The 26,800-nt window shown below is 34.8% G+C and overlaps 2 protein-coding genes across 9 annotated transcripts in view; one reads left to right on the forward strand and one right to left on the reverse strand.

Annotated features, from left to right (window-relative positions):
• Positions 1–17,255, reverse strand: part of LOC125667034 (UDP-glucose 6-dehydrogenase-like) — a 32,008-nt gene extending 14,753 nt beyond the window's left edge. For 2 of the 8 annotated variants that reach the window (XM_056154107.1, XM_048900340.2), the window contains exons 1-5: positions 12,748–12,907; positions 7,266–7,437; positions 5,521–5,658; positions 2,874–3,038; positions 1,162–1,359 (exon numbers count right to left, since the gene is read on the reverse strand). In XM_056154107.1, the coding sequence (XP_056010082.1) occupies positions 1,162–1,359; positions 2,874–3,038; positions 5,521–5,658; positions 7,266–7,424 (660 nt within the window). In that variant the 5' untranslated portion in view covers positions 7,425–7,437; positions 12,748–12,907. Of the gene's footprint in view, positions 1–1,161; positions 1,360–2,873; positions 3,039–5,520; positions 5,659–7,265; positions 7,438–11,370; positions 11,447–12,747; positions 16,906–17,143 lie in introns of those variants that run through there. The other 6 variants (XM_056154106.1, XM_056154104.1, XM_048900343.2 and 3 more) reach the window with 5 other exon arrangements.
• LOC125667033 (translation initiation factor eIF-2B subunit epsilon-like) overlaps positions 17,150–26,800 on the forward strand; it is a 29,564-nt gene continuing 19,913 nt past the window's right edge. The window contains exons 1-6 of the mRNA XM_056154103.1: positions 17,150–17,310; positions 18,836–18,960; positions 19,779–19,961; positions 20,319–20,508; positions 21,960–22,115; positions 25,844–25,929. Of these exons, the coding sequence (XP_056010078.1) occupies positions 17,155–17,310; positions 18,836–18,960; positions 19,779–19,961; positions 20,319–20,508; positions 21,960–22,115; positions 25,844–25,929 (896 nt within the window). The 5' untranslated portion in view covers positions 17,150–17,154. The remainder of the gene's footprint in view (positions 17,311–18,835; positions 18,961–19,778; positions 19,962–20,318; positions 20,509–21,959; positions 22,116–25,843; positions 25,930–26,800) is intronic.

A 26,800-nucleotide genomic window follows, 5' to 3' on the forward strand; every position in this document is an offset into this window, starting at 1 on the left:
TCATCTCCCATTGAAAGGGATAAAGGGCTACTATACACAACTATGCATTTAATTAATTTTTCTTAAAGATGTGCTGTTGTAGAGAAAAAGATTGATGAAAATTGGTAAATTTTTTGGAAGATTTTGCCAACCCCTAAGACCACGAGGGTGCAGGAGTCCTGAAATTTACATTTTATGTCTCCCTTATCCCAAAGATGCTTCATACCAAATTTGAAAAGAATTAGAATGGCAGTTATCAAGAGGAAGTTGAAAATGTTCAATTGTTAACACATTCAATCACTGACCACTTTGATCCCACCCTGATACCATAACCCCCACCCCTGGGATCTTGAATTCTTACAAATTTTGTAACGGACATAAAGGACTACCTACTAATTCTAAATATCAATTTAGTTTCAATTTAGTATCAATAGCACTAAAGAAGATGTTATTCAAATGTTTTACAAATAAACACTATATATACCAAGTTTGGCATTACCCTGGAGTTAAAACCTCTACCACGGGGATCGTGAAATTTACAATTTTGGTAGAACCTTTTTGCCCTACATCACTATGCATTTAGTGTTTCTTACAGATGTGTGGTTGTAGAGAAAAAGATTTTTGAAATTGATAAATAATTTTTGCTGTTTTTGCCCTGCCCATATAGCCCCAAGAGAGCAGGAGTCCTGAAATTTACAATTTATGTCCCCCTTGTCCCAAAGATGCCTCATACCAAATTTGAAAAGAATTGAAATGGCATTTATTATTAAGAAAAAGTTAAAAATGATGAATTGTTCATGCATGATGACGTATGCTGACCAATTGCAATAAGTCACCTGAGTTTACCCATGTGCCCTAAAAATGTATAATTAATTATTCTGTATTGTTAAGAAAGCTAAGAAAATGGAATTTATTTTCATTTACACATATCCTATATCATAAGACATAAATATGTGTCAGACAATATACTGGGTTCTTCATTGATGTCAGAACATGTGAATTTGTCTTAGCTGTAAATAAAGAAATTATATATTTGTAAAATTGATATCAAGGGGGAACAAATATCAATTCCTTATAGCCAAAATTTAATTCCTGAAAAAAATCAAGGTGTTATTGTCCTGCTTATCTAGAGAGTATACATGCATCCTTATATGACAGATGCTGTTCATTCAGCAACCTTACCAGTTTTGACAGTTCAGATGACCAGGTGTTCATAGTGATGATTTTTTCTTTTGGCACCCAGTGTTGATAAATCCAACACAGAGACTCGACAGCTTCCCTTCCTTCCGTTGTCTGATCTCCACCAATCAGAACGCGGTCTGGCTGTAAAAGGTCACTGACTGCTGTACCCTCTGCAAGGAATTCTGGGTTGGATAAGACCTGGTGGGGAAAAATCATAGCAATAGAACAGCTATTAATTAGAAGTATGTTTAATTCTCATCTGCTCAAAAGTAAAACCTCATAAAACAAATATCAATTCATAACAAAGAGGCTGCAGAATTATTCTTGTTCCCCAAAGAGCTACACTTCTGCAGCTAATAAGATTGCAACACTCCTTCTCATAGATGTACAAAATACTGCTTGACATTTAAGAAATAAATTTCATTTTTGAAAATACATGAGGGTATGAACTGCGATGCTTCACACCAACATATTTCATGAAGTGTTTTAGCACATTGCACACCCAACCTATGGTTGACCTTCAGTATGTTAGATATGTTTATAAATAAAGATTGCGTTTTCATGTATGTTGCAGGATAATCTCTGAAGTATAGAAATGTTGTTTTGAAATATAAAAGCCGAGGCATTAGGAGAGGCTTTTATATTTCAAACAACATTTCAAGACTGAGGAGATTATCTTGAATCATCCACGAAAACAAGAACTTTATACTACGGCTCAGACATATACAGCCGATCGTTTGCCTATATAGCTACGAATTAGGTCACCATGACATATTGGCAGTTTCTGAAACGGACTAGACCTACATGGTTTCTGCTGACGAAAAGGTGAAATGGCAGGGTATACTATATCTATTTATTTGAAAAATATATCAAGTATTTATGTTAATGTTGATGGATTATAATTCCAATGTTATCTATTACAATTGTTTTGATTGGACAAAAATAAATCTAAACGAGAATTTACACATCAATAAATCCAAAAACGCTATGCATACATATGTGCCTGAAAACACAGTGCGGGGAAACTTCAAATTATTGAAATTGATAATACGGGGAAGTTGAGGGAACGAATTGGAATTATAAGAATCAAACATTCTTTTTGAAGAATTTATCGATGTGTAAACTCTGGACATTTTACTCACAAACTTAACTTAAAAGTGCTTCGCACTTTTATTCAGTTTGTTAGTAAAATGTCCAGAGTTTACACATCGATAAATTCTTCAAAAAGAATATTTAATCCTATAATATCAACTGTTTTGAATACACAGTCCAAGAAAACTGTACACATGTATGTGAAAGAGGGTTAGCTTTTCTGTGCATTGCCCTGTCTCTTTACCTGTGTATTGACCTCGGAATGCATACAATTGATTTATACTGAATGACAAATATTCTTCAGTCATTTATAAATTTGTTTTAATATTGATTGATTTTTATGATTATAAATTTGAATTCTCAGTTATCAACTTTACTATTGTATTAGCAAAACACAAAGTGCAAGCAAGATATGTATCAATTTTCAAATAATCAGTTATTACATATGAAGGTATAACGTGGAATAATGACCACAGCATTCTTTTGTTCTTTGCAATAACCATGGTAGAATACCTCATATTGCATACACGACCTAGTGTTGACTTTCAGTACATAAGATATCCGTTACCTGATACTGCACTCCCGTCCTATGGTTGACCATTATGTAAGATATTCATTACCTGATATTGCACTCCTGTCCTATGGTTGGCCTTTAGTATGTTTGATATGCTCTCTGCTGCCTTTACAGGCACTGTGCTCTTCTCCACAACAATCTTGGATTGATTTGCAACCTCTGCAATCATTCTGGCAGCAGATTCAACATATTTCAGATCTGCAGCTCTGCCCTTTAAACAATTCAGGTCATTAATGAAATGAAATACAGTGTGGTACAGAACTGAATTTGTTTTAATGATAAAAAGAATGGATTTTCTGTCTTGAGATTACGTTGCTTAGATTTTAAATTAAAATAAGAAATGCATGTTGACTAAAAATATCAAACGAGGTCCATAGGCCATATAGCTCAATGTGAACAATTACTTCTCCAACATGTAATGTACACTTTGCAATCCATTATTGCCAAAACCCTGCCCAGAAGGGGGAAGGGGGGTCATGGTGTGTACAAACTTGAATATATAGTTGCACATTGACTTGAAATATTGTATCCTAGTGACTCATTTTCGAAACTTTTCCTAAACAAGATAACACACCCCCCCCCTCTATTGTGGGCTAAACCCAGTCTTGGGGCTCAATGTTTGAATATACTTGAATCTTCATTATGTAAGGAATCTTTCATGTAAGTTCCGGCTTTATTAGGTTCGAGGTTCTGGAGATGATTTTAATGTGACATTGATTTATTCTGTTGGTATGACGCCTAATTCTTCATTAGGACAAACTTGAATCCCCTTTACCCAAAAATACTTTGTGTCAGTTTGGGTTGAAATTGGTCAAATGGCTCTGGAGAAGATGAAAATCAAAGTGACAACTTTTCTCACAATTAACAGAACAACAAAATAATGACACAACAGAGAGAAAGACAAATGGGTGAGCTATAAACCATGTATTGTGTGTCAGTAATATGAAGAGAGTGAATTCTGAGTGAATAAATGATCTTGTACAGACCCTGAAACATGCTACTACACCAGTTGCACGGTACGGTTCGGTACGCTTTATGAACGGTACGGTTCGTTTTCTGAACGGTACGGTTCGTTTCTTGAACAGTACGGTTCGTTTCTTGCACGGTACGGTTTGTTTCTTGCACGGTACGGTTCGCTTCTTGCACGGTACGGTTTGCTAAAAATAGCTGCACGCTTTGTGAACGGTTTGCACGTTTTATTAATGAGGTGGGCGTGGCCTGAACGCTTTGACTTCATATAAATTGTACGTTTCGATAGTTTGTTTTCACTCGATCTGTCTAATTCGGCTCTTTGATTATCGGCTGCAGGATTTGTGGTTGTGTTAGAATGTGCACATGGGGAAATGAGACGTTATTTTTGATTGCTTCGATGGAATAATTCCATATTGATAACGTACATAAAAGTTATGAATAAATGTTTTTAGAATTTGCTTAAGTCTAAGTCTTAATGGTTGTTATTACGTTTCAATTTGTTTTTCATTTCTCATCAGACATTTATTAATTTACGATTTTATAAAAAGTTGTTACATGAACTGCTCCCCGACATGGGCGTGCGTAAGTGTAAAAACAAAGCGTATTAAGTTTCCGGATATAAATTACAGTGCCTAAATTGGAAAAGTTTTGAAGAAGAAGTGAATTTTGTTTTGAATACACTAAAGTCGCAAATGACACAATGATTATTTTCTGCACTTCACATTTATTGTGATTTATCATCGGCATTATGAAAGATCCAGGATATCTGCACGTGAAGTTTGTACGTCCTTTTTTGTCAGCATTCAGTCATTCATAATTAATAATGTTAGATATCTGTTGCATTTGTCTTTGAATCAAATAAAATGATGAAAATACATATATATTCCTATCCTTTATCACGCGAAGTCCGATTTTCATTTCCTTGACTTTATTTTTGATCACTGAAAATTGAATTAAAAAAAATTAACAGAAAAGTAAGGCAAGTGTATAGTTTGCAATAAAAATGTTTCATATACCTTTTCTATATATTGTTGAAATACTTGAAAATGCTGAAATGAATAATTTTTTGCGGCCGATTTGATGCTTTGCATCAATTTAACTTGTTTACATTCTTTTACACATGTATGTATCTATTTATTTCTCTGTCGATGTAATTAAAAATTGTTTATTAGTGTATATAATAAATATATCATAGCGAATTAGAAATCTTCTAACACTTTGCCGCGTAGTTTTGAAATCGTACTTTGTTTTAAGCATCTCGGTGATTTTCACAGTTGATAACCCAGCTTCGTGATGTTTGAGGATAATGCTTCGAATAGCCAGCGATAGTCTACGACCTCCTTTCCCATCGGGCGCCATTGTGAAAATAATATACTGTGGCTGAAAAAGTGGGTCACGTGACATAAATTGCACGCTTTCTGCACGGTACGGTACGCTTTCGGGCTTTTGGGGGTGGGGTTTGCATAATATTATCCTGCACGCTTTCTGCACGGTACGGTACGCTTTTTGAACGATACGGTTTGTTTCTTGAACGGGACGGTACGTTTCTTGAACGGTACGGTTCGTTTTTTGCACGGTACGGTACGTTTCTTGAACGGTACGGTTCGTTTCTTGCACGGAACGGTTCGGTTCGTTTTTAAGGTGTAGTAGCACGTTTCAGGGTCTGTACATGTATATCATGGCCAATCCAGTCTCTTTTGTAATCAATAGATTATACCTACCTTACCCAGTCCATAGTTCTTTGTGGGCGTGTTCACACATATAAAGATAAGTTCTGCTTCTATAATGGCTTTCTTGACATCTGTAGAGAAGAATAAATTCTTTCCTCGTCTTCTGCATACAATTTCATCCAAACCAGGCTGAAGTAAAAAAAAAAAAAAAAAAAAAAACCAACATGAAAACTCATTGTGTGACTCAGGTATCCAGATGGCACTGCAATGACCATGTTCACCATACCTACATATATGTAAGATGGTAATCTATGTCACATACAATTTCTTAGCATTCCCTTGCATACTGTAGGGAAAATGGCACACATATAATAATTATGAATGGATAACACAAAAAATGCATGGCAGCCAAAAATTTTGTTTGGGGAGGGGGGGGCTTAATTAAATACAAATGCAGTTAATTTTTGTTTACTAATTATATGTATTTTCAAATTCAGTGAGACCAGCACAGCTGTAGTAATACTTATCCATATAGCAAACATAATTTATTCATGGATCTATACATATAATATGCAGATCGAATAAAGTGTACAGCTTGGGTATACGCGATGCCTCCATAGGCAACTACATGTACAATGTATGTGATGCATATCTACGTTTGCATGCTTGAAATTACATGTTGTGACACTGTCAACTGCAATTCAAAATTAAGGACAAGGTGACTAACTTTTGGTTCACGACACACCTCCTCCCATAGATGCATCAATTAATCAAGTTTGATGGTCCTTGGCCTCACAGATGTGATCCAGACACGATTTAAGCATATATATAACCATAAGATTCCAGAAAGAGGCCACAACGAATTAAATTCGATTCTGATACGTCTGCTCCCAAAGATGTATTAAATGTATTTATTATATTTAATAAAAATGAACAGCCTCAGCTGTTTTCATCGAACACATGTTTACTTGTGTGTTTATTTACACCAGACATAGTAATGCCAGATGAAATCTATTTATATATTAATACCTGTCGACAGGTATGTAAATATACCCGCACACTTCAGCATGGGCAAGATTTTCCTGCATTTGAAGGTTCTCATTCAGTGCAGTAAGACATATACCCATCCACCCATGCCAGATGAATTTTGTATAATTAAACTACAACTTGATATGTTTTGTTGTCATTGTAGATAAAAAGATCAGATTTATTCTGTTCAGTACATCATAATATGCATGTGTGCATCAATAAACTGCACTTTTCAAAGTGCACTTCTATACCTGCATACATGCATGTGATTAATTATTTCATAAATCACTAATAGGTTCATCTGAGTGAAACAAATAAGAACATAACTGACCCAGTTTGCAGTGTGAAATAGATTATCTGGACATGATTTGAGTATGTATATAGCCCTAAAATTCCAGAAGGAGGTCACAGTGACATATTTTGGTTCGTGAAACTCTGACCCAGATGCATCAAAGGACCAAGTTTAATAGTCTTAGGCCTCACAGTGAGGAAGATGGAGAACAGGGCATGACAAAGCTAAATGACAGACGGATGGGAAGACATCTAGAAATTCCTTCCTACAATAAAGATATATGTAGATATCTTATATACCAGCTGCATGTAACAGTCTGACAAACATATACCAGTAACATAAAAACGAAATCAGTTTATATACATCTTACGTAGTTTCTTTTCATAGTTCCATGGTCTAGACACATTAATCAATTATTTATTTGTTCTAAAGTTTATAAATCAATTAGTTAATACATATAAGTTGAATTGGTCACCTCATAGATAGGGAGATTGTTTGAGTTCCACTGATTAATGCGCTCCTGACTAAGGTCAGTCACGGTCACTGTGACATCATGACACTTGTCTGCAATGATGGTACAAGTCGGCCCGCCAACATACCCCGCCCCAATACAGCAGATCTTGGACAGGGTCATGTTTGCAAATGACCTGAAAATAAATAAAATAGAATTGAAGTGAAATTCACAAAACTTTATATAAATGTACCACTCAGTAATAAATTTAGTACCAGGTCATTGGAATGGGTAAAAAAAATAATACCTGTCGCAATTTAAAATTAGTTGCATGAATGACTAATTGTATTTTGAAATTCCTAGTCCATATACAGGGCCTTATTCGTACTATAAAGGAATCATTTGTATTATTTTTACGCTAAAACTATTTTTTAAATAAAATTAACATTTTAAAACAACATATTCTAAAAATTACCACAGCATGACTAATTTGACCATTAATTCTCATGCAGCATTGCAAGTTAACCTACAATGATGAATGCTAAATGATGTACCTTTGAATTAAAAAATTTTTGATTTTCATTCTTAATAGGTTAAATGAAGAAATATTCCTAAGTAACAGTAAATAGTGAAGAAATCTAAAATTCTGACTCTTATTTAACAGCATCTTATGAGACATTAAAATTCAAAAACTGAGAAAATGAATTTGAAAACACAAAATGTATCAACTAAATGATAATATTGACTTACTGAAACTGAAAATTCTTCATCTTACAAACATAAGAAAAGATCCATCCAGCGTACTTATAAGCATGAACACTTCATATCCTTATACAACATATGTTCTCCATGTATATATATGACTGAAATGGGCTATAAAGCTTGTGAAGCCATCATTACCGCCAATGGAATTGCGATAACAGCTTAATCACATATATTAAATGGCAACACATCTAGATTGAAATACCAGATGTGGATACAATCTGCAAAAATCAATTTTCCCCTTTTCATGCATAAAATTAGTTTACAATTTGTGTAAGTTTTCATCTTTCTTCTAAATAATTGACAAAATGAAAAGGAAGGAAAAGCTTACAAGCAATTTGAAGAAATCTATACCTTAGGCAGACACATCAAAGGACTGGAGGTTCATTTTTAATCATTAAACATTAACTGTTACTGCAAATGGATTACATTCTTAAAATATAATGATGTTCAGACAAGGCTTGCTTCAGGAGTCCCAATACTTTCCCAGAGAGCTACAGATCTGTGTGTAAGCTACACGTAGACAAGGCTAAGAAAATGTGATAAAGGATGAAGCTTGCTATGCCCTCATTATGATTATACTCTTTCCCAAATATCACTTATTTCAAGACAGTTATGATTCTTTAACTCATAACACAATCCCGTGGGGATCCGGGTTAGAATAGGTCCTCAGTACCCCCTTGCTTGTCATAAGAGGCGACTAAATGGGGCAGTCCTTCAGATGAGACCACAAAAACCGAGGCCCCGTGTCACAGCAGGTGTGGCACAATAAAGATCCCTCCCTGCTCAATGCATGGCCACAAGCACCGAGCATAGGCCTAAATTTTGCAGCCCTTCACTGGCAGTGCATGGTGATGTCTCCATATGGGCGAAATATTCTTGAGAGGGACGTGAAACAATATTCAATCAATATCGAATCAACTACATATATAGAGATTTAACTAAGGCCAAACAAAATAAATTGTTGTATTTCCACTTCCATCCAAGTTAAAATTAGGATAGGTTGGCAAAATATAATTTTATTTCACACATGAACATTTTTATCACAATGTCCATTTATGTTACATGTATCTAAGAAATGAATTACATAGGGGTATTAACTGTGACACTTCATGCCGGCATTCTTCATTAAGTGTGTTAGTGCTTCAGGAAAAGTATGCTGACCAGTGGCAAGTGTTTGTGACCCTCAAATGAAGATTATTTCTTATATTCACATTTTACTTCCCTCAAATGAAGTTTATTTCTTATATTCACATTTTACTTCCCTCAAATGAAGATTATTTCTTATATTCACATTTTACTTCCCTCAAATGAAGTTTATTTCTTATATTTACATTTTACTTTCCTTTCTGTTGGAATTCCCAGCCCGGCCAGCCGTTAAAATAAATGTACTATATCTATCTATCTATATTCATGCATGCATTATTTCAAACTGCAGCACGTTCATGAGGAAATGGCTATCATAAAATTTGCAGAGATCTCAAAGGCAAAAACATTGAAAATGTAATATACATATTACCATATTGAACATGAACGGCTAATTTTTTTTTACTATTAATATAACTTTTAAATATGCTTTGAAATAAATTGTCTACAAAATAATTACAATTGTCACCTCCAAAACTTCTTTTTCAATAATCTCTTGAACAACATTTTAAAAATTTCTAAGGTTGGGGGAGCAGAAACACAGCAATCTTTATTATAAACCTTATCAAAAAATTGTTCAGTTTATGTTAGAAAAGTTCACATTGAATCATCCCAGTGGTAGTTACATCTTTGATGTCACAAGGTAAACTCTGGAAAACATGAGCATGTCCCAGTGAAATAGAATGCATGAGGCTCTATACTGAGGCATGTCCCAGTGAAATAGAATGCATGAGGCTCTATACTGAGGCATGTCCCAGTGAAATAGAATGCATGAGGCTCTATACTGAGGCATGTCCCAGTGAAATAGAATGCATGAGGCTCTATACTGAGGCATTCACTGAATGCAGCTTTCTAAGTAATATATAACTGCAATTTTTTTGGAAAGAATCAACTTCAGCATGTCTACATGCTAACTTTCTGAGTGCTCTCTGCACTACAGCAGTGCAGTGTGTATAATAATTGGCATGTGATGATGTATGTTTTGCAGACTCCTGAGACATTTCCATTGGCCTTCAATCAAATTTGACAAAACCGGTTGTCACTGAACCCTGCATTCAACAAATGAGTAATCATGATAATGTATGTTATCCTTTGTGAGTTCATTCACATGTCTGTCTCAAGGCCTTGTAAAAAACAAATACAACATACTTTCTTTGTACACAGAACAAGTTTAATTTTTAATACACTAAGAGCAATCAAATAATAAATTATGCATGTATTGATTACTTCTAAAAACTGAATATGGCGATGCCTCAAACCCATTACAACTATATAGTTACAATGAAGTCTCTGTGCTAGGTGCATTTTAGTTATTTGATGTCAAGGACTTTAGAAGAGGAATTTTAAAACTTACTTTAAATATTCACTATATGAGCAACAGATCCCAACCCTACTGTAAAATTCCCTGACCCAGGGCTCTTCTCTCCTTATTATTATTTCTTTGACAGTTACATGTCACATTTAATTGTCTGAATTTTAAAAGAGTCAAGATGATTAAAAGGAATAATGCATTTTCACTGTATCAGCCTTTAATCCCCACACTGCTTCCATAATCTCTAACCCAATGGACCAAGAATTCCACAATCTTTATGTCCAGGAATCAAGAACATTTTTAAAGAAATTACATATTTTCATTATATGAGCCTGTCCTGTCTCTTAGTCCCCAGGGGGCAGGGGCCATGATATTCACAATTCTTTATCCCCTTACCTCAATAATAGAAACAGCTAATGTTGGCAAAAAATTCACCCAGTAGTATCTGAGTATCCAAGAAGAATTAGAAAAATGTTGAAATATATGTAACAAAACAAGATTATAAAGGTCACTTGAGTACAAATAGGTGACCTAAAGAGCATGCAGTACAAATGTGGTAACAAATTTAACCTCACCCAAAAGTGGAAATACATTACTAATCCAAAAGCATGTGCATGAGCTGATCTGACTGCATGACCAGGGTTTTACCATTAAATATCATGATTAATAGTGTACTTATTTCATATCTTAGGGGAATTTTTGAGGATGCAGCTAGCTAAGCGTGAACTTTCAGGAATGGGGAGGGGGAGGGGGCAATGATTATAATCTATATCATTGGATTCTGATGATAATAGAAAATGATAGTAAACTATGTAAATATAGACACTTTTGTGATTATTTCTATGCAATGATTAAATATGGAAATCCACCAATTTATGGGTTTTCTACAGTTGAAGGGAAATGTTTTACCTGTAAAAGGGAAAATATTCATTCTTTGTCAAAACGGGAAAGGTACCCTTTACCAGTAGCTAAAAGAACATTCATAACTCCCTGATTATATATACCTGTATGTAAATCAACTGACAAGACATCCAGGGCTTGCATACATAAAATCAACATGATTTTTAAAAAATATACATGGTATTTGTCCAACATTTCAGTCATGTGTATATATGACTGATTATTACATTATATTGATTCATGCACATGTAAATACTAAATGAACATGATATTGGAATACATATAAAATTCATGTACAATCTTTTTACATAGGAAATTTTTAAACAATAGGAGTTTTCTACATATGGGAGATTTTAATTTGTAAAAGGGGAAATATTCAATCTTTGTCAAAAGAGAAACGTAGCCCTTAATTAACAGTAGCAAAAGAACCATGAAAAATCCCCGGATATAGAAGATATCCCTACAGACATGATATATAAACATGTAGGGTGTATAGAGTACTCCTACAGACATGATATATAAACATGTAGGATGTATAGAGTACTCCTATAGACATGATATATAAACATGTAGGATGTATAGAGTACTCCTACAGACATGATATATAAACATGTAGGATGTATAGAGTACTCCTACAGACATGATATATAAACATGTAGGGTGAATAGAGTACTCCTACAGACATGATATATAAACATGTAGGATGTATAGAGTACTCCTACGGACATGATATATAAACATGTAGGATGTATAGAGTACTCCTACAGACATGATATATAAACATGTAGATGTATAGAGTACTCCTACAGACATGATATATAAACATGTAGGATGTATAGAGTACTCCCTCAGACATGATATATAAACATGTAGGATGTATAGAGTACTCCTATAGACATGATATATAAACATGTAGGATGTATAGAATACTCCTATAGACATGATATATAAACATGTATGATGTATAGAATATCCCTACAGACATGATATATAAACATGTAGGATGTATAGAATATCCCTACATACATGATATATAAACATGTAGGATGTATAGAGTACTCCTACAGACATGATATATAAACATGTAGGATGTATAGAGTACTCCCTCAGACATGATATATAAACATGTAGGATGTATAGATAATTAAACAACATTTTATTTTTTAAAATATCATCAGTTTAAAACATGTCTTTTTAGATTGAAGGATAAAAAAAAGAAGGACAACTCCATACATTCCATAACATAGAGCATGGGCATTGATACATAAACATGCAAAAATAACTAACATATGTTTATGTGTCCTCTATTTCAACATTAAAACCCATGCAAGATTTCAAGTAGATCTACCTGTTAACCAATCTATTCCTTGGACATTTAATTATTACCTAATATCAATGCTCTGGACAATATATTTTTGGCTTGACACTGCACTGATTACCGTTGTAATGTGTGACCAATATATTATACATTCAGCTATCACTATATATTATATAACAGACAACGAATTAGAGTAAAAACAAACCTTTCACGGCTAAAAGAGTCACACACCCGATTTCTGGTCGTTTCGGCCTTTTTTCAGTTCGGCCCCAAGTATTTTCGGCCGTTAGTAGTTTCGGCCTAATGTCGTTTCGGCCCTAGTCGTTTCGGCCTCACTTTGGAAAGCTATGTATGGAATTATAAGGAAAATTAGATTGTTTGATTTACCAATTAGTTGTCAATTTGACCTGTTTGACAAAGTAGTTTTACCAGTTTTAATTTATGAATGTGAAATATGGGGGTATGAAAATTTACAAGTTGTAGAGCGCATTCACTTAAAATTTCTGAAACACATTTTTCAGCTGAAAAGCTCTACGCCCTCATTTATGGTATGTGGCGAAACAGGTCGTTTCCCAATCTATATTAATGTGTATAGCAGAATGATTTCATACTGGGCTACATTATTGCAAGGTTGTGACTTTAAAATTGTTAATGTACTTTATAAATTTTTGCATACACAATATCTTAACGGTACTGTTAAGAACCCCTGGTTTGAATGTATTCATCGAATTTTAAACATGTGTGGTCTTTCAAATATATGGAATCAACAAAAGAACATAAATGGAAAATGGATAACAAATACTGTCAAACAAAGACTTAAGGATCAATTCATTCAACCATGGTCGAGCGATATGTTCAATTCATCTAAAGGTAAAATATACAGAACTTTTAAAATAGACTTTGGACCAGAAAAATATTTAGAAAAATTGTCAAAAAAATTCAGAACTATTTTCCTTAAATTTCGCACCACAAATCACCGCTTCCCTATAGAGACTGGTAGATGGATTGGTATTCCATATAATGAAAGATTTTGTGTTTTGTGTAACGAATCGAAAATTGCAGACGAATTCCATTATATATTAGAATGCTCATTTTATATCAACATGAAATATACCCCAAGACTTTGTTTCCGTTGATGTTTTCAATATTCTGGCGACATATTTTCGTTTTCAGAAATACGGATTGACAGAGAAACTAACGCAATATCACCTTTCAAAATCTAACATTCATTTCAAGTGTTAATTTATTTGGGGGCTTATGTTTTAACGTGAATATTATATAGATTAGATGGACTTAGTGTAAAAATAAAACGCATGACATATTGATAATCATATTCTCCTTTCTGCAATTACGTGTAACTAGCTATATGAAAATGTACAGAGAGACAGTTTTTGGAATTCTTTTTAAAAATTTTCAGCAAATAAATTTGTGAATTGCACACATTTACTGAAAATGGGTGATCATATTTCAATATCTGTAGCTACCGCGCCGACCCAATATATTTCACATATTTTGTTAGAAGTCAAACATCAAATATCCGCGACCCCCACTTGTTCTATCCAGCGAAAAACCTTTTGAATTTGCATGGAATATACAAGTTATACATAGATCATTGTACTATCCATACAGGCTTGTGGAAATTTTTTTTCGGTTATTTTTCTACTCCCAACTATTTTTTCTTCTATTGTTTCATGATTATTTCCATTAGTATATGTATATATGTTTTTGAATCTCTTCTTTCTATATATTTTATCTTGTTTACATTATATAACTACATAAAATATTGTTTAATTAAATCAAGCAGTCCTGATAAACAATTTTTATTGAATGATAAAACATCATCAAACTGCAGATTGAACTTTTCAGAGCCTCCTGCTAACATTACTTATCTTTTTCAAAGTATGAGAGGGGGCATGTTGCATGTTGACTTATCCAAAATTCAAAAGTAAACAATAACAACAAAAAATTGTGCTTTTGTCCGAACTTCAAAACCCTAAATCGTGTACATGGGTGGGTGAGGGTAACTTAAACTGCATCCCCCACCTGATGATTTGTGAAGTGGGTGCATGGGTCACTACATGGATTGAATTAATAACTTTCAAGCATAAATGTAATATTGTACATTGTTCTCACATTCCATCACTGCTACTATCAACATAGGTGGGGGACCCAATATATCTTTAATATCGTCGTCAAAAATAGTGGGAGGGAACTCCTCCCCCCTCTCTCTCTCTCTCTCTCTCTCTCTCTCATCGTCGCAAACCACGGGCTATTATTTCATTCTATTTCACAAACGTTTGTGAAATAGAATGAAACAATAACCCGTGGTTTGCGATGATGGTTTCATATACGCTATCGATCATTAACATTTTTCTAATTTCTATATTGAATTATTTTTTAATTTAGATGCATTAAAATAAGGAAGGCACAACTGAATCTAAAACATCCCGAGCGAGAGCGCGCGCGAGAGAGAGAGATAGTATTAGATAAACGTTTACAGGTATCCCTATAGCTATACCTAACATAGTACTTTTTTGCCTTTGGAATAGTATATGTGTGTATTATCTTCTACACATTGTGAGGACGTCCTCACTTAATAGGTTTGGTCGGCGCGCGCGAGAGAGAGAGAGAGAGAGAGAGAGAGAGATCACATCGGTTATCATTAAATATTTTAAACCCTTAGAAATAGTATTACAAAATTCTACAGCTAATGTTGTTGGGTATCCTACGCACAGCTAATTTACAAAACCGAAGAATTGGACATACACTATACATGTACAGCAATTTTGCAACATATTTCCATGCGTAAAAGTGTGAATCAGCTTCCCGGGAGGCCGTGACCGAATTTCAAGCATTGAAGCACGCGGACCTCGTGTATTACAATCAAGTGTTTAGTTTAATATGGTTAAACAATTTTCCATGATAGTTGACTCATTAATATTCATCTACACTTTTAAATAAGATTTTACAACACTTCAGTATGGAATCAATCACTCGCGTCTCTGTTGATCGACTTCTTTATTTGTATACAAAGTTGAACACGTTACATTTATAGTAAAAAATAATTCATAATATGAATTTCTGATAGAAAAAAATAAATAATTCTGTTCATCAAGGTGAAAGATGGGATAAAGCTTTGTAGCTGAATGCATCAAGTCGATGAAAAATGTTAACTTAAAAAATGACCATACCCTGCAGTTTCACTGATTTTAAACCGCTATCACTTCATCAAAAATTTTGTACTATTTTCTATAATTTTTTATAAGGTAAAATGAATAAAATTACGTAAAGTTTAAGAGTTTTTGGAAAAAATTAAGTTCTCCCAATAAAGTAATTCAAGTAATAATTAAGTAATTCAAGAAATTAAAAGATTTTGCCATTTATTTCTCCGGGAAAGAAAGAAATCATTGCTTTTTTAATCGTTTAGTACATTTTTTCTAAACAAGATACTGATCTCACGGTGGGTATCAGGGACTAACTTTTTAGACAAGGCAGTCTTCTTGTGTATTCGAAATACACATACACCGTGTTCACGGACATTTTACACCGTGTGTTGGGGAATACTCGTGGTCTCTACTGTAGATTTTATTATCAACATCATTGTATTCACCCGTAAATTACTAACTGAACCTAACATACACTAACTACGCAAATAACAACATATCAGTTTACAGCATACAATACCTGGTCATGAGTCATAATTGTTTATTTTTTCACTAAATATATTTCATTGAAAAAATACCTTTTTGAATAAAGTTAGTGTAGTATTACTTGTAGCTAATTTTTTATAGATATACTAACAAAAAATGCACAATTGTTTGTAGTGTCTTCACAAATGCTAAATTGAAATTTTACGGCACAAATTTGTTAAGAAATCATTATATTTCGGGGTTAAAAGTTTGCCTTGATGATTTCAAAAACTATTCTCAATGATCATGGTATCACAATTTGTCAAACATAATGGAAAAGAAAGTTCGAACAATTTTGCATATATTTCATAATCTTTTCTAACACTAGGCCTACCTCCAATTATTTCCTCATCATACAAAATTTCCTCTTCATTAAAGTCTCATAAATTCAATACACATCTATATTAACAAAAACAACATCACATTGTCGGTATTTTGTAGCTTACGAAACTTGGGCCGAAACGACTTGGTATCTAAGGCCGAAACGACAAAAGGCCGAAAAAACTTGAGGCCGAACAAACCTAGGGCCGAACTGTAAAAAGGCCGAAACAACTTGCATCGACACACCCTCTCCTCTACGGGCTGTGTGAATAGTAGGGGTGTCCAGCCTATATTAGTTCTTTAAAAATGACATTTAATTCGTAGGATATGAAAATTAGACTGTACAAATTAACAACAGTAATCAATAACAGAGTATCAGTTACAATTGTAAAGATAAACTTTGAATGGTTCTTTTAAAAATCAAATGATGAATTTTCACTAAATCTTAACTTACCTATCCAATTTATGAACTCTACCGGAAGTCAACAAAGAATCATGGCTTCCAAAAGTAAAGGAAAACAACGAGGAGAGGTCCTTAAACAAGAAGATGTTATTCAAGCCATTGTCATTGCGGATAGTTTCAACATTAGATTTGCGCCAGTCACAAAGAAAAAACCAAAGGTTAAATTTACTTGTCTTTTCCTCTTGTTCACAAGATTGAAGAAACTGATGCAACTTATGGAGGATAACGAACCCGATTAATATCTTCTCTAACAGCATGGAATTATTTGGATATTTTCTACTGTGCTGCACAAATACTTATTTGATTACATGAAAAGATTACAAGGGGTTTAAATGAATGAAGTGAACAAGCCAATAGTGATACCATAAATCAATTATTTAAATCTCAAGTCCACCGCCATATTGCATTCAAAATATGAATCATATTTATCAGTTTTATGATGTTAAATTTTGGCCAAGATGGGTTTAAAAATTCATATACTTGTGAGCAAATGTTTACACTTAATTATTACCAATATAAGTTCAGCAAATCCCTTTATTATGTGACTGGATGAAAATTTTAACCAGTTGCTGGACCAGGTATCAAACTACTACCCCCCCCCCCCCCCTTTTAATAATATTTTTTGGTGGCAATAATTTCTCTGCAAAAGGAGGTCACAGAGTATGAATTTGTTGTACGCGCCGTGTGATTGGTTCGCAAAGACATTGCTTAGTCTCGGGATTATCCGAATGGTCTTGGGATTATTCGCGGACCAATCACACAACACGTTATAAATTCGTACTCTGTGACCTCCTTTTTGGCTGCCAGTGGAAGAGATGAAACCCTGTCCGATCAATGCACGCAAGATTGTGTCAAATAAAAGAGATGAGATGGGTTTTGAGTTGAAGAGACTTGTAGTATGACATCTCCCTGACCTGCCGCTCACCAAAATTCCTTAGGTAACACTGCAATTACTTGGAAAATGTGCCCTGAAATGGGGACCCCCTGTTTGTTTACAAATTTTTGTTTCATACCTTGTGTATTTTATTATACCGATAGAAGGCCAATCTCTAAAGCTTACAAAAAGCGTGAAACGGTTACATGAATCGAAAGAGGGATGAGATAGACTAGGAATTCACACATTTCAGAGAAATTATTGCCACCAAAAAAAAAAATATTTAAAAAGGGAGGGGGTAGTAATATCCATACTTCAAGTGCCTATGGTATCAAACCTGGAACCCCTGCATTGCTATTCGAATGCACTAACCACTGAGCTATCCAGGCCAATGTTCACAGTCCACATAACTCAAACCACTTGTTTAAGCCTTTAAAAACACAATTTAACCCAGATCCTTTTACCCCTGACAAGACTTTCACCTGCAAGTCCAGGGGTGGTACCACATGTAACAAGAAAGGAAAAATCTTGTGGCTGGATCAGGAATAGATCCCAGTTTGGGTATAATAACAAACAGACAATAAGCAACATAAATCATATTTCATTCAGGAGTTTACCCTTAGGTAATATATTTCTTTGATAGGAGTATTTTAATAGAAAAACAACCCAACAGGACACATACAAGAAAAATAATACTGCTGTATTTCTACTAAAAGAATATTTATCTTCATATATCGGTAGATATCTTTATATTGTCCTCACTGTCATGCAATACATGTGTAATATTTTTAGGGTTGTTTTTTTTTCAGTCTCTTTTTCCTGTGGCTAATATTCCACTTTTGGATTACACACTCGACTTCTTGGTGACAGCTGGAGTGCAGGAAATATTTGTGTTCTGTTGTTACTTAGCTGATCAAATAAGGACACATATTAGGTTTGTACTGCATGATTAAAACTTGAAAGCATTAGTGCATCTATTTTCACCAAAACTTGTTTATTTTATATGTATTTGAATAAGAAAAATATTAGAATAATCAGTAAATCTAATGAATCAGATGTATATTGTGTACTTGGAAGGGGGAAATGCAACAAATCAGACAGGGATTAGAAAAGCCCCCTCCCTCCACAAAATCTGTAGTCAGGTGCTCTACCAACTGAGGAGTCATTTCCATCACTTTCTCCTTGGTAATGGTCTTCATTCTTGAAGATCCCCAACCCAGGATCTGTAATCCCTTGCAGACATTTTCATTTGTCAGTTCCATGGACTGGTCTATGGCACCCAATGTTTGAAAGAATAAAATGCAACAGAGCAGACTGAAGTGTTTGAGTCTCCTAAATATCTGGTCGGGTGCTCTTCCATCTGAGCTATTTGATCACTGGCAAATTGAACTTGGCTGACTGCTATAGTTGTATTCCTTTGTACTAAACACACTGAAGTCTGATCTAATCATTCTCTGTTTTAGATCAGTATTGTTATTTTCTCTTCAAATTCACTGACTTTAGCTTGATTTTTTTCCCTTTATAATTATCAGTATTTGTGTAAGAAAAGTTTATATGGGTTGATAGACCCTTCATGCAAATAATCACTATTCTTAAAGTCAGCGATGGACAGTTACAGGTTGCAAGACCTTGTTCACTCAGTGAAACAAGCTGATTTAGGCCCGTACGGATCTTCTGAACTGTGTATTGCATAATGCTAGTCTGTATGTCCATCAATCTACACGTACTAACAATTGATTGGATATTTTTCAGGCAATCAAAATGGAGTGAATGTTCTAGTTGTACAATAACACCGGTCCTGTCGGAGAGTTGTGTGTCAATGGGTGACGCCTTAAGAGAGATCCATGACAAGTCGGTCATTAGAAGTGACTTCATCCTGGTGTATGGGGATATTGTTGCCAACATTAGACTTCAAGATATTTTAAATGAGCATAAGTAAGTTTTGAATGGTTATGTGTTGCTTTTGAACACAGTGTGTGTCACTAACTGAAAGGGGATACATAATATAGAAAGAATGCTTTTATACTTTTTATGACTTCATTTCAAATATTTTAGCATTGAACACATATGAAGAAACCGAAAACCACCACAGTATTTAGGTTCATTGAGATACAAGTCTTAAGTCAGTGTAAAAAATCATTGCATCAAAAACAACAACACGGGCATTTGTATTTGCTTTACCCATCTAGGTACATTATATATACATGACTTGTTTTAAATACAAAGTTGTTTTCATCATATAGCATGCATAGCACATAGTTTGGTGTATGTGTAAAAATATAATTTTGACAGAAAACGAAGGGAAGACAAAACTTCTCCCAAGAACAGAAACTCGGTGATGACCATGATTTTCCAGAAAGTTCCACCTGGGCATCGTTCACGCAACAAAGAAGATGATATTGTCATGGCGATAGATCAGTCGTCTAACAGAGTCCTGCATTACCAGAGAGTCACAGAACAGTCTAAACTGCAGATACCAGTGGTGAGAAAACAAGCCCACCCGCATATTCTAAACAAGTTAACACTGCTTCAGATACAGGGAACTTTGGCCTTGGACACATTAGCCTCATTTTGACCTTAATGTGCTTTACATATGTAGGACTCCAAAGTGTGATGGTCACGCCAAACTGCAATGGTCTGCGCCAAACCCCGATGGTGTGACACACCAAGGTGCAATGGTCCACACTCATGCACCAAAGTGCGATGGTGTGAGACCAATGTGTCATAGTGCGATGGTGTGACACGACAAAGTCCGACGGCACACACTAATGCTCCAAAGTGCGATGGAGTGACACGACAAAGTCCGTTGGTTTGTAATCAACATAGTGTTTTGGTACAGACTGTTGTGTTTCACCAACAAAAAAAAAGAAACTGACGTTGCATTTCAACGGTATTATTATACCCCCCGCAACAAGTTGTGGGGGGGTATACTGGAATCGGGTTGTCTGTCTGTCTGTCCGTCCGTCCGTCTGTAGACGCAATGGTTTCCGAGCTCTAAAGCATTATCCTTTCCACCTACCGTCACCATATCATATATATGGACTACCCATGGGATGAAGATGTTCCCTATCGATTTTGGGCTCAAAAGATCAAAGGTCAAGCGCACTGGACATCGAAGTAGCAATATGGTTTCCGGGCTCTAAAGCTTTATCCTTTCCACCTACAGTCACCATAGCATACATATGGACTACCCATGGGATGAAGATGTTCCCTATTGATTTTGGGGTCCAAAGGTCAAGCGCACTGGACATTGAAGTAGCAATATGGTTTCCGGGCTCTAAAGCGTTATCCTTTCCACCTACAGTCACCATATCATACATATGGACTAACCATGGGATGAAGATGTTCCCTATCGATTTTGGGGTCAAAAGGTCAAAGGTCACGCGCACTGGACATCGAAGTAGCAATATGGTTTCCATTTAAATTCTTTAACGGCTTTTTTCATCACATGGAAATGCTATGTTCCTAGATAATCCATTTCTCCCTACAAACAAGAATACCCAAGGTTTGTCATGCCATTTGTTTTTTACACTCAGAAAAGAGGTAGTTTATACCTATTACCAACGCCCTTTGGGAGATTGGGGTAAGTGGGGGGTATTCTTAGTGAGCATTGCTCACAGTACCTCTTGTTAATTTTTGCAAGACGTTAAGAATGACGTCACAATGATGTGACGTCACAAACATTACTAAAGCCCGCACCATCTGACTTTGGTTTAACCATCACACTTTGGCACAAACCATCGCACTTTGGCGTGACCATCGCACTTTAGAGTCTTACACATATAAAAAAAAATTAAGAACTGTTAGAACCAGGGATGAAGTATGTGCCTTACTATAAATGAATGTTCTCTAAAGGGAAGGCCAGTCTGTATTCCGAACATTGGATAAATTGAATAAACTCACTGTTACAAAGTGTACAACTCTTTTTTGCAGGAAGTCCTGACAGAAAATGATAATGTACAGTTAAGATATGACCTGCTGGACAGCCAGATCAGTGTCTGCTCACCAGAAGTTCTCTACCTTTACAAGGATAACTTTGATTACCTCAACAGGGATGACTTTGTCAAGGGGATACTTATCAATGAAGATGTGAGTTACTTATCAATGAAGACGTGAGTTACTTATCAATGAAGTTGTGAGTTAAGTGTTTGCATTATTCTTTTTTAAAAATGATGGGATCTCATTTTATTTTGACAACAGATTTATCTATGAATTTAAGATCTGACTTTTATGAAATAGTGATGTCCCAGTCCATTTGTTGTATGCCTTATTATGCATACTACTGACAGTATCACTTTATAAATATATCTGTACCATGTACACAGCTTGTTAGCTCTTTATATGAGCATGAAATGAATATTTTTAACGCTATAACACCAAACAAATTTACAAACTCAGTAAAGCATGTTATGAAAATTGTCTACATACCTGATTTGTGTTATAGCACAAAAAGTTAAGGAGGAATGACACACCTGAGAAACCAAAAAAGTTAAGGAGGAATGACACACCTGAAAAACCTGATATGGATGGAAAGTGAGGATGTGTTATTCCTCCCTATAAGAAATAATCATTTAGTCCTTGTATTTACTCTTTATTTTATTTGATGTTTGAAAAGCATCCTTTTAAATTTAGATATCCTACAATTTTCTGTGTTTGTGACTCAACAAGATGCTAAAGTCATGGAAGGTGGTTATTAGTTATTGTAATGTACTACTGATGTTATTGTAGTCCTATAACATAACTAAAGATTTGAAGATCCTTAAAAAGAAAAATATAACAGAATGTAAACATTTCATTTGGTATGCTTGTATAAACTTTTAAATATATATACACAGGCCCTCCAAATGTCTGTGTACCCTTCTTATTTATCTATTATACATACATAAGAGTACCCAGATGTTCAGGAGCCTGTATACATGTACAATATACAGTCTACTGTATAAAGTGTCACAGTAAAACACTGATAGCGATGTGCTGGGGACAAACAATTTTGATTGTAAACGTAATTCCTTAAATCCAGTAAGTTTAAGATTTGTTTTAAAACTACAATGAATGAAAATAACTTTGCTGTAAGTGTGAATTCATTGTAACCATGTTTTACTGTAAGTGTGAATTCATTGTAAACATGTTCACTGTAACCATGTTTTACTGTAAGGGCTATTCCAGAAATAAATACATGGGGGGGGGGTCAGGAGGCACCTTTTGTATATACCAAGCACCCATAAAAAAAAAATAAAAAATTACCCCATGACCCATCAAATTAATAAACTCATTTTACAATGACCCATCTAATAAAAAAAAGAAACTAACCAGATCCACCACAAAAATATTTTTAAAAATGAAAATGGTACAAATCTCGCGAGGTTTTCGGGACAAACATTCTGACTAGTCAATGACGCGGTAATGCCTGTGCGACATTGTATCACAGTAGTTCTGAAGAAACGATGTCACATCATCAATCAAAGGCACTATGGCGGGAATGTTGGAAAGATTGGGAGTCCAAACGATGCTATTATCATGAAATGGGTATGGATATGTTTTTCCACGAATCGTTCGTCTTCTAATGGAGCCCGCGCCTGGAGGCCTCTATATCACCATCACACCGACTGATAAATATAACGCATCGGTACCCTCGTATAAATCAACTAAGGTTTGCCTATTTTTATTAGAAAACGGAATACCTATTGGTTTCAAAATATTCCCAAAATCGATGCACTGTAAACTGTAATAATCTACAGAACAGAGTTTGCCACCATCACGTCCAAATTGACCCTACTAAACACGCCTCTAATTTGAAGAGTGCCGTAATGGAAAGTTATGCGCTGCAAAGAGCGACAACTCGAATAGTTCTATGTTACTTCCGATTTCCGATTTCGAAAGCAGCATTTCGAAAGCACGTTTTCAATTTTCCCTCCGACGTTTTGTAACCAACACGACAAGAGCGACAATAAAAATATTCTGAAAACTCAACACCCACGTGGCACAAAATAAAACAATAGAAACTACCCACTACCCATAATAAATATTTTTTTAACAGTCCAACCATGGATCAATTAAAATATGAAAAAATACGACCACCCACACAAAAAAATATCGTTTGCCGCCCGACCCCCCCATTTGATCATTTCTGGAACAGCCCTAAGTGTGAATTCATTGTAAACTTGTTCACTGACACCATGTTTACTGTAAGTGTGAATTTATTGTAAACATGTTCACTGTAACCATGTTTTACTGTAAGTGTGAATTCATTATAAACATGTTCACTGTAATCATGTTTTACTGTAAGTGTGAATTCATTGTAAACTTGTTCACTGACACCATGTTTTACTGTAAGTGTGAGTTCATTGTAAACATGTTCACTGACACCATGTTTTACTGTTAAGTGTGAGTTCATTGTAAACATGTTCACTGACACCATGTTTTACTGTAAGTGTGAATTCATTGTAAACATGTTCACTGACACCATGTTTTACTGTAAATGTGAATTCATTGTAAACATGTTCACTGACACCATGTTTTACTGTAAGTGTGAATTCATTATAAACATGTTCACTGTAATAATGTTTTACTGTAAGTGTGAATTCATTGTAAACATGTTCACTGACACCATGTTTTACTGTAAGTGTGAATTCATTGTAAACATGTTCACTGACACCATGTTTTACTGTAAGTGTGAATTCATTGTAAACATGTTCACTGACACCATGTTTTACTGTAAGTGTGAATTCATTATAAATATGTTCACTGTAATCATGTTTTACTGTAAGTGTGAATTCATTGTAAACTTGTTCACTGACCCATTTTTTACTGTAAGTGTGAATTCATTGTAAACTTGTTCACTGACACCATGTTTTACTGTAAGTGTGAATTTATTGTAAACATGTTCACTGTAACCATGTTTTACTGTAAGTGTGAATTCATTGTAAACATGTTCACCATAATCATGTTTTACTGTAATTGTGAATTCATTGTAAACATGTTCAGTGACACCATGTTTTACTGTAAGTGTGAATTCATTGTAAACATGTTCACTGACACCATGTTTTACTGTAAGTGTGAATTCATTGTAAACTTGTTCACTGACACCATGTTTTACTGTAAGTGTGAATTCATTGTAAACATGTTCACTGTAACCATGTTTTACTGTACAGAGTTGTAGATGTGTGAAGTTAAGAGTCAGACAATGTATTACAATGAAACATTTGCTTGAAAAATGATATACATTGTTATGGATCCTCTATTCACTGTAGAAATATATTTTGAATGGGCAATGTATCATTTCAAATTATATCTCAAGAACTTGTCATTGCTAGTATTTTTTTCAGTACTGAGTACCATCCTTCTTTTGCTCAATACCCCACTATAGATTCTGAAAAGTGTGCAGTTTATAAAACAGAAAACTATGTATGTATCTAGATGAGGAATCTTTTATTTTCCGATAATGTATTCATATGCAGTAAAATTGTTCGTGAAGCACAAATATTCCTTGATTAGTTTATAATGAAAAAGCACACTTGTTGGAACTTTTCATTATGCAGTGAATAGAATAAAGATTCCTTAATTATATAAGCAAGTTTTCACTATTAAATAGAATGTAGGTTTGAAACAGAATTCCAATGAAATACATGTATGTATATGAAGAATTGTGGGAATAACCAATTAATTCTAGATGAATAGTTGACTCCATGATGTCAGAATTACGAGTATATGAAAGTAATTTTGATTGGATGTTAGATTAGGTGATGTCATGGGTATATGAAAGTGATTTTGATTGGATGGTTAGGTGATGACAGTGTGTGTGATGTTTTCTTTTTCAGATAATGGAGAAGACCATGCATGTGTGTGTAATCAGTGATGGCTACATGGGTAGGATTTCTAATCTACAGATGTATGATGCTGTCAGGTATGTATCATCATCAGTAAAAAAAAAAAGAAAGAAGCAATATGACCTCTGTGTTTAAGGTTGATGTTCATGTACATGTACATTGTAACTGTGGTTTTCTGTAATCTTTTTTATAGTTTTCTGTAATGTATTCTGTATCCTTAATTATACCCCCCGAACGAAGTTCTGGGCGGTATATAGGAATCACTCTGTCTGTCTGTCCGTCCATCTGCCTGTCCGTCCGTCCGTCTGTCTGTCTGCAGATTCGTGTCCGGGCCATAACTTTTTTGTTCTTTGACATAGGACATAGACATACCATATTTGGCACACAGGTGGATCACCATGAGACGATGTGTCGAGTACCTTCATGACCTCTCTATGACCTTAAGGTCAAAATTAAAGGTTTTTTACAATGGATTCATGTCCAGGTCATAACTTCTTTGTTCTTTGACATAGGCATACCATATTTGACATATGAGTGTATCACCATGAGACTATGTGTCATGTACCTTCATGACCTCCATATGACCTTGACCTCAAGGTCAAAATTAAAAGTTTTTACAATGGATTTGTGTTAGGGCCATGACTTCTTTGTTCTTTGACATAGGCATACCATATTTGACACATGAGTATATCACCATAAGACGATGTGTCAGGTATCTTCATGACCTCTATATGACCTTGAACTTTGACCTCAAGGTCAAAATTGATTATAGGGTTTTGACATAGTCGTACCGTAAGACATGGATGTATCACCATGAGACTATGTGTCATGTACATTCATGTCCTCTTTATGACCTTGACCTTTGATCTCAAGGTCAAAATTATAGGTTTATACCATGGATTTGTGTTCGGACTATATCTTCCATTTTCTTCTACAAAGGCATACCAT

This window comes from Ostrea edulis, chromosome 2, assembly GCF_947568905.1.
Source record: "Ostrea edulis chromosome 2, xbOstEdul1.1, whole genome shotgun sequence".
Classification (NCBI taxonomy): Eukaryota; Metazoa; Mollusca; class Bivalvia; order Ostreida; family Ostreidae; genus Ostrea; species Ostrea edulis.